The 12,480-nt window shown below is 32.5% G+C and overlaps 1 protein-coding gene across 1 annotated transcript; it reads right to left on the bottom strand.

Annotated features, from left to right (window-relative positions):
- Window positions 1-2,635: 2,635 nt before the first annotated feature.
- Window positions 2,636-12,472, bottom strand: LOC128165828 (nuclear protein localization protein 4 homolog). Its single transcript, XM_052830677.1, has 15 exons — window positions 12,334-12,472; window positions 11,147-11,230; window positions 10,348-10,460; window positions 9,756-9,992; window positions 9,611-9,659; window positions 8,927-9,021; window positions 8,644-8,767; window positions 7,401-7,580; window positions 7,038-7,199; window positions 6,787-6,913; window positions 6,413-6,573; window positions 4,940-5,119; window positions 4,437-4,556; window positions 4,217-4,328; window positions 2,636-3,462 (listed from the first exon to the last, which is right to left on the bottom strand). The coding sequence occupies exons 1-15, from the start codon at window positions 12,352-12,354 to the stop codon at window positions 3,302-3,304; spliced, it is 1,926 nt and encodes a 641-aa protein (XP_052686637.1). The 5' UTR covers window positions 12,355-12,472; the 3' UTR covers window positions 2,636-3,301.
- Between the last annotated feature and the right edge of the window lie 8 nt (window positions 12,473-12,480).

Here is a 12,480-nt window from a genome sequence, read left to right as displayed (position 1 = left end):
ACTTCCTAGCTCAGTTACCTTTCCCATACAAATGCTTAGATTCCCAATAATTATGCGATCTGATTAAAACCAGATCCTCGATCCGCTCCTTGTTTTTTTATTCGTTACACGTGTAGCGACAATAGAAAAACAAGGAGCGGGCCGAGAATCTAATTTTATTTAATGAATCCTTAGTAAATATGTACATGAGAAGGTACTAGTTTTTCCAGACATTAAATTTTTTTTCTGCATTATTCAAATCAACATAAAACAATTGTCCAATTTGCCACAAGCTTTTTATATTTACTTACAAATTTAGGATCTGGAATTAAGGTGGAATGACACATCATCACAAAATGGCTGACCTTTGAACGAAACAATATTTCGTTTTATTAAAGTTTCGGGCTTTTGATCCGTACACTCGAGTTAAAACCCCGCAGGGGCTTACATTATTGCTTACTTATCTGAATTTTAAGATATTCGTTTTTTATTCCCCAAACTGCAAATGTTTTGCTTATTTGACATCTGTACAGTTTTTTTTATCATTATTTCTTTTATAATCAAATAAATCACTGTTAATTTGAGTGACTTTATCGGGGTGTGTTATTCCACCTTTATTAGAAATCAATTAAACAAGTAAACAATACACCCGTTCATTGTACTCAGTACGTTTATAGCTTTGTAAAGTAAAGAAAAAATGCATACATTTATCAGCTTATTGAGAAGTATTCATATCGCGTTTTATTGTATAACATTTTACATCCACCAAATATGATTCCCTCTATTTCTTACGGAAATTGATTGTACACTCATGCATGTAGTTCTGTAAAAACTGACAGGAATGAAATCTACACGCCACTTTTATCGATTGGTTGAAACCTTCAGCATCACTGACTGCACGAGATAATCATGCTGATGTCTGATTTAAATTCCAAAAGAAGACTTTTGGTTGTTTCTTTTCTCTAAAACACAAATACTCTAGTTAATTTTACTTACTTTTTACGATCAATTTATTAATTTGTTAAAAGAATGATGTAAATGTTAACAATAGAATGCTTTCTTTAATGATTCATGCAGGTTATGAAGGTAGCGATCATCGCAGAAAAAAATACATAACCACTAACTGGTGTTAGGTATATTTTCTGCAATGTCGCCACCTTCATATCCCCGATGAATCACCAACGAAAGCATTTTATTGTTTAAATATAAACTTGTCGTTCAATTAATACGACGATTAAAGGTGTATGAAACGTTTAATTTCCTTTTGAAACCCTGTAGTGTTTTTGTGCAATTTGTCAAAACACCGAAAATTAGTTTTTATCTATGTAAAACATACATTAAACGTTTCGTCATAACAACTTTTGAATGTATCATCATACAACTTTTGAATGTATCATTGTAGCAAGGACAGTGGACTTTGAACGTATCATTTTTCTTCAAGGGTTTGTTGCTAAAATTAAAATAGCAGCTACAGGAATGAATTATATATAGAAACTTTTGCGAATATCAATTTAAAGCTTAGATAACAGGCTAACACTCTGATATTGTATTATTTCAATAGCACACACCGTTTTAGTTTGTAAAGTGTCCAAACCTCAAAGTTTGCATTTCCCCCCAAAATTGCATTAGAAGATGGCTCAAAACTCTTCATGTTGCAATGCGTTTTAAAAAACAAAACTGGTCATAAAAGAGCAACTATATAACTCTACTTTTAACCAAATATTATGAGATAAATATTTGTTTAAGATTGATTATAAAGAACATTTCTTTCCTCAATGAACGTCTGCTGTGCAGGTAAACAGACAATTTTGAATGTATCACACGGCACTTGAATGCAATGGTTCAAAGCGGTTGTACGGTGTGTGTCAAGCGACAGCAATTAAGATTTCATTCACGTCTGATGATTATGCCCAGAATCAATTAACTTTAATGCAAATAATTTATTACGAAACTGAACAATTTCTTAAGCTAACTGAATGGTCAGTCATATTTTTTAGCATTTGACACCCAATGAAAAATTGTGAACTTTTTAAATTTGATGTGAAAAAGCTAACACATTAGTAGATAAAACGTTAACTTTAATATTTCAAAGTATTCTAATTTTTATTAGAACCATTTTAACAAGAGCTTGGACTTTTTTGGTAGTTATGTCGAACAGCAATGTGACATAGCCTGTCTATTTCATTGCTACCCACTCAACCACGGCTCTTTGAAATCAACAAGACTTGTCTGGCTTTTGAGCTAAGATTACGCAATCGGTGCATATTTCACTTGAAATCGCTTCTTTTTAAACTTGTTTTGACGCAAGGAATAGATATATATGCCCTACTGAAAGTCCAAGGTCTTGTTAAAATGGTTCTAACATGTTTTCCTTTCAAAACACTACTTGATGATATGGTCTCAAATCAAACTACCAAATGACTCAAACATTTTTCATTTCCATCAAAACGACATGAATTAGTGGTCGAAATCATTGTGAACTTGCATCTGGAAACCCCCACAAAATACAAATCAACCCTCCTCACTATAACTCACAAAGGTTTAGTAATACGATGCCAGTTCTAAAAAAAAATCCCTTAAAATTTTGCCTGAAGGGAGAAGTTATTGATGATAACAATTTTATATAAGTGCTGAAATATGTAAACAAAACACAGAATTCTTTTCAAATATTTAATGACTTTTTACAAGTTGAATTGCATGTCAATTATTGGGGAAAAATAACTACTTGGCATTTTCATAAAATAGAATGGTTTCTTGCTTTTTCTCTAATTTTGACAAAATTTGTTATCTGAAAATTACTTAAACAGTTCCATTGATTGTAGGTCTAATGGTCATCAATAGATAGAACTGTTAATTACTGTAAATAGAATTTTCAAAAGAAAAGATCACAAAAAACAAAAAAGGTTTCTTTCTGGACACAATTCCAGAACAATAAAAAACCAAAGTTAATCAGAAAACTTTAATTCTTGTGCTTTTCACTGAAATACATATAACATGTTGGCATTTCAATTAATTATTAGCACTTTTGAATTACACTTATAACAAAAATAGCACTATATTAGATGCTGTACCCCTATCATTCAGGATGAGTAACTCTTGTCTTCAGCAATACTTAGAAATATAAATAGCCCAATAAATACAACAATGTTTGTGTTTCTAATTTCTTTGCTCTTACCTGAGGATAAATAAACCAAGACGCAGTTTAGCTGTAATACAAATAAATAGAAAACTCTTGCTTTTAACTGAGTTGCCTCTACATGCAGCAGAACATGCATTCTAGAATGTGGTAAATCAAAAATGTCACTAATTGTAATTTTCTCTGTTACTTTGGTAGAGAGCACATATCACACGCTGATTTCTCGGGTACATTAAGGTAGGTACAGTGAGCACAAGTCCACATCCCAGCCCCCGAGCCGATGGGGGGTAATGGGGAGGCACCCGGACCAACGTAAGACGGCTCTCTCTGAACTCGGGGAGTAGCTTCTAAAAAATAAAATGTAAACGTTAAACCAGTTTATAGTTAAATATCAATCTGGCCGCCATGGTGATAACAAACAAGTAAAGGACCCCACAAGAGGATGGAGACGTTGATTTATTAACCGAGTACTCGTAAACTGAGAGACAGCATCTTGTCCAAATACAATTCAGTTCTGTTATTATAAAAACCATTGTTTTCTTGGCTTAATTGGTAGATAACTGTTAAGTAGAACATTGCTAAAATAATGTTAAAGTTACAATTTCAAATGTTCATCATGGTACATACATGTGTACACATAGTCATTAAAGCTGAACACCGCTCGTAAATAGGCACTGTCCGCCATATTTCTCTTTAATCACTGCTGTCCCTACAACCCTTATATAAGGGACAGACCTCTAAACAGTTCAATATACTTTGCTGTAGAAGTCTTACCTGTGTGGACGTACATTTTGCCTCGCCGTGTTACTCGGTCGCGATGAAATTATCAAATTTTACGCACTTTTTGAAGCCAGGAGAATACTAACATCAAATAAATTGGTCAATGCATTATTTACGAACAGAAAATGAACATAAGATAAGAAAAAAATGCATAAAATCTTAAGACCACGAAAGGAATACTACATGTCAGCCACGAGGTTCAGGTGTGCAATCGGGTGTAACGAAATCGAAGGGTTTATATACCAGGTTTCTGTGTGACGGTGCCTATTTACGAGTGGTGTTCTGCTTTAACTCAAATCTTTAAACATAATCATTACTTACCATGAGCAGCCATGATTTCTTCTACAGTCGCCCATTCTTGGCATTTCTTAAAATGAAATGCTATGTCTACATTGTTTGTTTTTACTGCTTCCAGTAATGGTGCTATGGTGTTCTACAATGAAACAAAATCAAGACAATAATCTAAGCATCTGTGGATATATATAAACAATTGGCAATATTGTAACCATTTTTCTCACAGTTTATCAAACTTGAGGTTTACCATATTCAATGGAATCATATCTGATGTTGCAAGGAAAACCAGAAGATGGAAGTCAGAGACAGCTTCTAGGAACCTGTCGGGAGGGAACTGTTGTAGATAAGAGGACAGCGAGGTGTAGTCCTGGAAAATTTAAAATAAAACATGAAAAGAACAGAATTTGATGCATACATGTACATGATACATTGACTACCGGTAATTGAAAGTTCTAGTCTAGGTAATCAAGAACTGAACTGAACTGAGCTTTATATATTTTACAACAATTGATAAACAATTAAGTTCTACAACTTATATTAATATCTCTCATTGACACTGATGTTAGTACAAAGAGGTAATTGATGTGGGAGGAAGGTGGAGTATTGACACATCTTAAGTCATCATTTCTAATCACATGTATGTTGCTTAAAGATACCAGTTTTATAATTAAAACTTTAGATCAGATAAAAGTAAAATTTATAAAATATATCAGAACTTTTGGTGGCTGGTAACAAAAAGCTGAAACAAACCTGTGTTTCTCCAATTTCCTGTCTGTTTTCCACATGAAACAGTTTAGCTTCAGTGTGGAGATGAGCTTTGAACGTGTACTGAGCAGAAAGTGGAAAAGCTGCAGGCATATCCACCAGTAAATACTCCACTGGTAATGGTCTAGCCAACTGAGTGACCTCGTTACCATACGTATCCTTGACCTAAAATAAAGCCTTCTTTTTAAGGGTATAGTAAAACTCGGTTATACCTAAGTCCTAAGAACCAAAGGATATACTTTGCTACATCAATAGTTCATTATATCTGAATAATGAATTTGTAATAATCAGTATAGCAAATTTCTTATATTGAAGCTTTCTTCCATAACACTAAATTTTATGTTTATTGAGACAAAACATTTTTAAAACTGCTTGGTCTGATTTTATATCAAATTTTGTGCACGCTTTTAAACGATGGTTATGCTAAGTATATGTATATTAATAGACATCCGATGCTGTAGTTTTCCCAGTCAATTAAGCCAAATTTTAATGAAAAAAATCATGTAAAAAAAAATTTGTTAACAAAACAAACGACATTAAAGGGTATCGCGTTATTTTGCCTCATGTTAAAATTCACCCTGATGTCGAGATGGGTATGCTTGTATTAGGACTTTGACATCGCTATAAATAAAGGTCGTAATGTTCAGGCAAATTACAAATAAACCTGTGTACGTTTTGTTTGCTAATATTTCTGAAGTTTGCTTCGTTTACAATCGATGCATAGCATGCGGGTTGAATAACCGCAATCATTCAGGGGACAAAACCAAACAGTTCCATTTTCTAAACATTCCCATGATGCATTTTGGTTTGTTTTTTCGTTTGCCCAAAAGGAAATTATTTTATTTACTTTGAATATTTCTAACTTTGAAATGAGACTGATTCTGCTGGTGTAAATAGGAGAAGTCCATAACTTTCTAAGATAAATGGTTTGTATGGAAAAATTATTTGACACTGTCATAACAAAATAATCGGACCAAGCAGCTTTAAAAAATTTTGGAACTTAAAATAATCTGATTTGTAAATTGAAGGATTTATGTGGAATTAAATTTATTTAAATCATTACGTCAAGTATTATTTTTAACATTTGAAATTAAAAAGAAATTTGCTATAAAGGTTTAAATTTTTGTTATTTTTTTACCTCTACAGGACCCAAAATTAATTACTTATATCCAAATTTGTTATGATCATTAAATTTTGCAAGAATTTGTTAAGATTTTTGCAGGGGACTCCACAAAATGTTGCTATATCTGTGTTTGTACTAAATTTGAAAAACAAACAATGTAACCCGTGCATAAACAATGATTTTTTAAGATATAAAATATTCTTACTCTACTTCATGGTTGAAACTGTGGGGATTTATTAAAGAGAAATGTACAGTACGGTACATTAAATACTGAATTCATTTCTAAACTATAAACATAATTTAATGCACATATAAAAACATTCTCATAGGCAAACCTTATAAAATACATCGGGTACATATTGCTTTTCTGATGATTCTTTGATATAGCCCAGCTCTGGGGCGTCCTTTGTTGGAATCAGGCAGTCATCGTTCACCAGGGCCATACACTGATTGGAAACCTGGTATCCCTCAAAGTGAATCTGATCGGACGCATCACCTTATGTAGACAAGGAAATTAGACTCTAACTCATTGTCACTTTGTAAATTCTTCGGAGTTTGTACACATATAGTTAAATTAATAAACATATTTACACTGCAATGTAAACTAAGTCATAATTTAAGATCAATTTGACAGCCACTATACTTTGGTATTGATTTAATTACAATAACTGTTGACTGCAGGAAGTCACAAAATGGTGATGTTTTTTACCTGTGACTACTACAGTGACAAACTTGGATCCAAAGTGTCCATCTGGAGACAATTTGCAAGGATTAGTGTACTTGTTTTGATAGTCAGCAGCCATGATACATTCTTGTGCACTCAGAAAATGAGAATTCTACAACAAAATGACATTTTCTCTTCAGAGAATTTTGAAAACTTGAAATTTTCTCCAAAATGAATTTAATACCAGGTTTTGACTTTATTAAGATTTTCTACTTATGCTACAGTATTTGACTTACTATATTTCCTCGAAAGTGCTTGACGGTGCCTTTGTTGAGATCATCTGCAAGCAGATCAGTGAATATCCAACCCACCGGACGAATACCCACTGCCTCTGCCAACCGGTTCACTTGACCTTCCAAAGGGTCTTCAAGTAACTCTAGCACATTTTTGCTACTTTTCTATAATCAATAAAAAATTGGAAAAATATTTTAGTTTTTTGACAAAAGAATGGTATGATGTTTTAACACTGCAAACATATGCTGTCATGTGAATGAATCTTAACTTAAAACATCTAAATTTTAGTCAAAGGAAAAAATCCCGTTTTTCAGTGCAAAATGGCAATGATAATTCTTTACTGTAATGAGTTAAATTCCGGATACCTGTGGAGGTTCGTAGATAGCAGCTACAGTAGCCTTGATACCAAGGGGCGTGTCCTTATGTGGCTCATATCGACCATACATAATTCCTAGCCGTTGGTTTCCTGTTCTTCGCCAGTAGTTCAAGAATCGGTCAACAATGGAGGCATTCTCAAACATCACATAGTCTACATGTCTGTATCTCTGAAATAGACCAAACATACTTTCAAATTCAATTTCTTTTTAAAACTTTTACTTGAGTTTTTTTAATAGACTAATCCCTGCAGGGATTTTCAAAAAAATAAAATGCTATGTGATTTTTTAATAAATGACCTTGACCCTTATCAAATGTTCTTAGGTCAAGCTCATTAGTAATCTGTAATCTTTGTGGCAAGGAAGAGCTTCTGATGTTAGGTCTTTAAGAATTTAAGGACTGGATGTATGATTATTCTTACATGTATATACACCCTCAAGAGGTATAAGAAAAGTTATCAGGAAAGAGGAATGACATAAGTATAGTTATCCTTTTGATATTGAGTGCCTGGGCTGCATTTTACAAAAGAACTTACGACAAAGTCGTAAATATTAACAGTTTCATAAAATGATCTTTAAAGAACAAAATTGACATAAAAGCATTTGTTTACAAATATTTCAATTACCATAATTATATTTTCCAGCCATAAGAAAAAAATCATTCATTAACTGAGGATTTATTAGCATTCGTTATTTTGGTCTTAAGGTCAGACGACACGTTCCTCGAGAATCTTTTTTGTATCTCCTCGTAATAAAGAGTTCCAATAAAAAATATTAATTTTATAATTACTTTAAAAATGATCAAAATTTACTTGAGTTTGGTTATGTGTCTAGATGGTCGAGTGGTTAGAACCGTGGCCGCACACTGCCAGAAGTGTATAGGTTTTAGAGATTGTGAGTTCAAAGCCCCGCCCCGGCGGAGATATAGTTCTAATTTAGTGAATTTCACTGTGTTGTAGATGTATTTATTTTTATATCAGCAATTCAAGTATATTTTCAAGAAGATTATATAGGAAATTGCATACTCTAGTATTTTGCAGAAATGCCTGGTAAGGTCCCCTTATTTTTTGCAAGAAAGCTTGTCAAAGTAGTAGTAAACCATTTACAAATTCCTGGAAAAAGTTATCTAAAATTGAGGAACGTGTCGTCTGACCTTAAGTCGTAAGTTCTTTTGTAAAACGCAGCCCTGATTTCTTGTAAATCAAGAGGAGAACTACAATGTCTCAAGACTAACCTGTCTGTTGAGAGTGACTGCGTTTGGCTGACATTTCGTACAGATACCTCCTGGCCATGGCGGATGTTCTGTACACCCAGGCTTAATCTTACAACTAAGATTCTCTAAGGAAACAAATTTTCCTCTGAAAATACCAAATAAATCTCATTAAAACAATATATGCATTTTACAAATACATTTATAATTTTATATGTGTACTATTGTAGGTATCTAATTTGTCATGATTTTAATAAACAATGTTACAAATTATAGGGTCATTCATCAAATTATCTGTCAGACTTACTTATCAGCACCTCCTGTAAGTTTTCTGATGTAGGAATGAAATGATAGAAATTTTATTGGAGGGTCACAGCTGTTTAGAAACTCCTCATCATATGGCTAAAAAGGAGAGATTGAATCAAATCATTAACTAAAAAAGCCTAGATACATCATACAATTATTGCTGTTTTTGAGGTCAATATGATGATTAAGCTACCCAAGAAATACAATATTTACCGAGCTGAAGGAGAGGTGAATATTGTACTTTGAGGGTAGCTAAATCATCGTATTGATAAAAACAACAGCAATAATTGTTTCATTATATAATTTAACAACGATATCAAATTGAGTGTTATCAAGCTTTAGTTTGAAGCCATAGCCGAATAAATTGAGAAACGCAATATTTCATTTGGCAATCTATTTTTAGTCCAATGTAAAGAAAATCAAATGCTATATTGATCTTCTAGGTCAATTGCAGGTAAATAAATGTATAATGTTTTAATATTTCTAGATTGTTGGATATCAATCAATCACAGAGCTAGGAATTTATCAATCATATAATAATAAATACAATGTATTATCTTTTTCAACAAATGTCACAAAATTTGAAACACTTTAAAAATAAGTACAAGAATTCAAGTACACAAACAGGAATAAAATCCCTTTGATGTCCTTGAACCGTTGAAAAAAATCATCTAAAACCACTTACTTCCAGAGGGACACAGTGCAGACATTTACCCTGAGGTCCATGGCGACAGCTGAAACATAAATTTTGTTGTTGTTAAGTTGTACTCACAAGAAGCTCTTTGCATTGCAATGTGTTCTTTGTTAATCTTAATATATTTTTTGCTTACAGTTGTTCATTTCTACTCCTGTAGATTTTGCCATCTTCTTTGTAGAGAATCTGATCCACCTCATCCTCAACAACAGATTGTGAGGAGCCTGAGGACATTGAGGAGCCAGAGATACTGACAGAGCCCATGTCTCCTGTGATATTGGAGGTACCTGAGGCACTATTCATACTGGTACTGTCCAAGCTGGCATTACTCTGTTTGCGGTCTGAGGACAACAGAAACAACATGTCTCCATGTCTGAAACAAAATTCATAAACATTAACTATCATCATTATCAAGACATGGTGTTGAGTTACCTTATCTTTCATTCAAAACATTGAATGCTTGTACTGTAAGTACACATTCATTTTCCCTTTGTTCAATTGTTGTTTGAAGTATAATATTTTTATATAAATTCAATAAAAAGGGTTGTAATAAAACTCTTATAATAATAAATCAACATTAGGTCAAAAGTCAGTTTCATTTTCCTTATTCTAAAATTGATTTATCAAGTGATCACAAAAAGTGAGTTATGGTTATAGCAAATCAAATATCTTTTTTTTAGGTACTTTGCTATAATGGGGTTTTTACTGTAGATAGTTAAATAACAGACTTGATTTTGTAGGTATCCAGAGTTTTGGCCCTGGACGTCCTGATCCAGTCTTTCTTATCTCGAGATTTGTAGACATTCCAGCCAGTGTCTCCTAATCCAAACTCCTGCTGAATCTGTTCAAAGATCACATGTAAATCTCTCAAATCTTAGAAACAAGCAAATTGATCTGTCTGGTCATCAGCAATAAAGAGTTAGAACCATTTTAAAAAGACAAACTTTTGGTACAACATATATATCTATCTCTTGCACCAAACGAGTTAAAAATGATGCTGGTTTAAAGTGAAATATACATAAATTGTGTAGTCTTAGCTCAAAAGTCAGACAAGTCTGATTGATTTCACAAATAGCTATAAAAATAATAGCTGAGTGACCAATGATGAAATAGACAGGCCTTCGTCACATTGCTGTCTAACACAACTATCCAAGTCCAAGCTCTTGTTAAAATGGTTCCATTTTCAAACAATAATTACAGATTTACTTTTTTTTTTTATAAAGAGTTATTTCATAGATGGCACCATTGTCTGAATTCAATCCTAAACAAGTACATGTATTTAATTATTGATTTCAACACAAATTCAAGTTTTTGTTGCATTCTTGTTTGTTTATAGATTTCAAAAATGGTGAAGGACTCAAACACATTACACATACTAAGGATATAAATTATTCATAAACCTGAGTAAAATTCAGTTAATTGGTCCTTTCTCAGTATTGCTATCAGATACAGCCCTAGTTACTGGTTATGTAGTGACATTTGTCTGTTGTTTTATTGTAGGGCTATGCTTTAATTATTGGATATTACCTTGTTTAAGAAGTCTGCTATTGTTTCTGAAGGTTTTGATTCAATTCTCTTTGTCCCATGTTCTGGTGACTGAACTCTAACAATCTATGAAAACAAAAAAACAGTACATACAATGTATACACAGTGTGAATTTCTACTACATGAACTAAGGGTGAAATTTGATTGGAAGGAAAAAGTGATCTTAAATATAGATAATTATTTTGAAAACAGAAGCTATAGTACAGCTCGTTGTCATCACTAGGCAGCACTAAGAAAACATGGGGAAAAGAAATAGCTGTTCAGTCATCTTAAAATCATTTCTTTGAATACTTTAGGACATTAAAAAAAAGAGAGCTTTTATACCTCCTTCCTTTTTTTTAAATTTTTTTTTTTTAGATATTGTTGAGATAGATGTAAACATATATAGGTAATATAAAGCCCTACATGGACACTTTAAAATGAACGTGAATCAAGCATCTCATAATACAGTAGGTTATACACTGCAGGTTACTACAGTGCAAACCAATCCCTCTGTCATAGATATAAAATTTTGTTTGATATCTGATGATGGAGATGATGTACCACCTTATTAATAAGAATATTTCCAAGTTATTGAAACAGAAAAATTTATTTATTTTAAGCCCCTATGATTCAATCACAAATTCGGTAGATGCATTACTCTTTAACACAAAAAACTATCTTGGATGCATATATGCTTAAAAATTACATCCAATGCTAAGAAATAAGCATATATCCATAATGTACAATAAGCAAACCACATGTAAGTTTATAGTTGGAAAAATATAAATAATGTCAATCCTATTATTTTATATAAGAGAATTTGACCATTGGCTAAAGCCTAATGACAAGATAAAAAAATTGTATGATTCTTTTAAAATCTACGTTTAATATTTTTTCCTGTATAAAGAAATTTGGCATGCGTGTGAATTAGAATCCATCAAAATTTATAAATTCAACAATACAAACCCTGTTTGCCATGTCTTAAGTCATTTACATATGTATAACTATAATATAAAAGTAAAACCGTTATTTCATGCAGGTCATCTCTAAAACTGTCACGATGACGTACTAAATGTTCAGTGCCGGTAACGTCAAATCTGATGTAAACAAGCGATTTTAATCAATATGAATTGTTGATATACGGTGTTGAGAAACTCAATAATCAGATCTTATAAAAGATAGCTTACAATCTGTTTAGACTTCGACATTCTTTGTATAATTCACAAGAAACATTCGTCTGCAACAGCTGACTTGCAAATTCTTGTTCTTCCACAAATTTTTCGTCAATGTAATATAGGCGCTTCGAATAGAATGTGCAAACCCTCTTTGGTTTA

The sequence above is a fragment of the Crassostrea angulata genome, chromosome 10 (genome assembly GCF_025612915.1).
Source record: "Crassostrea angulata isolate pt1a10 chromosome 10, ASM2561291v2, whole genome shotgun sequence".
In the NCBI taxonomy this organism is placed as follows: domain Eukaryota; kingdom Metazoa; phylum Mollusca; class Bivalvia; order Ostreida; family Ostreidae; genus Magallana; species Magallana angulata.
This window is presented reverse-complemented; position numbering and strand designations above follow the sequence as displayed.

What these genes read in the sequence shown, in the direction of transcription:
- LOC128165828 (XM_052830677.1), bottom strand. Translation starts at nt 12,354, where the DNA reads ATGTCGAAGTCTAAACAGATT. An exon ending in CTTACAGGAGGTGCTGATAA is followed by an intron (nt 8,768 to 8,926) that starts GTAAGTCTGACA and finishes TGGTATTTTCAG; the next exon opens with AGGAAAATTTGTTTCCTTAG. An exon ending in TACCCGATGTATTTTATAAG is followed by an intron (nt 5,120 to 6,412) that starts GTTTGCCTATGA and finishes GCTTTATTTTAG; the next exon opens with GTCAAGGATACGTATGGTAA.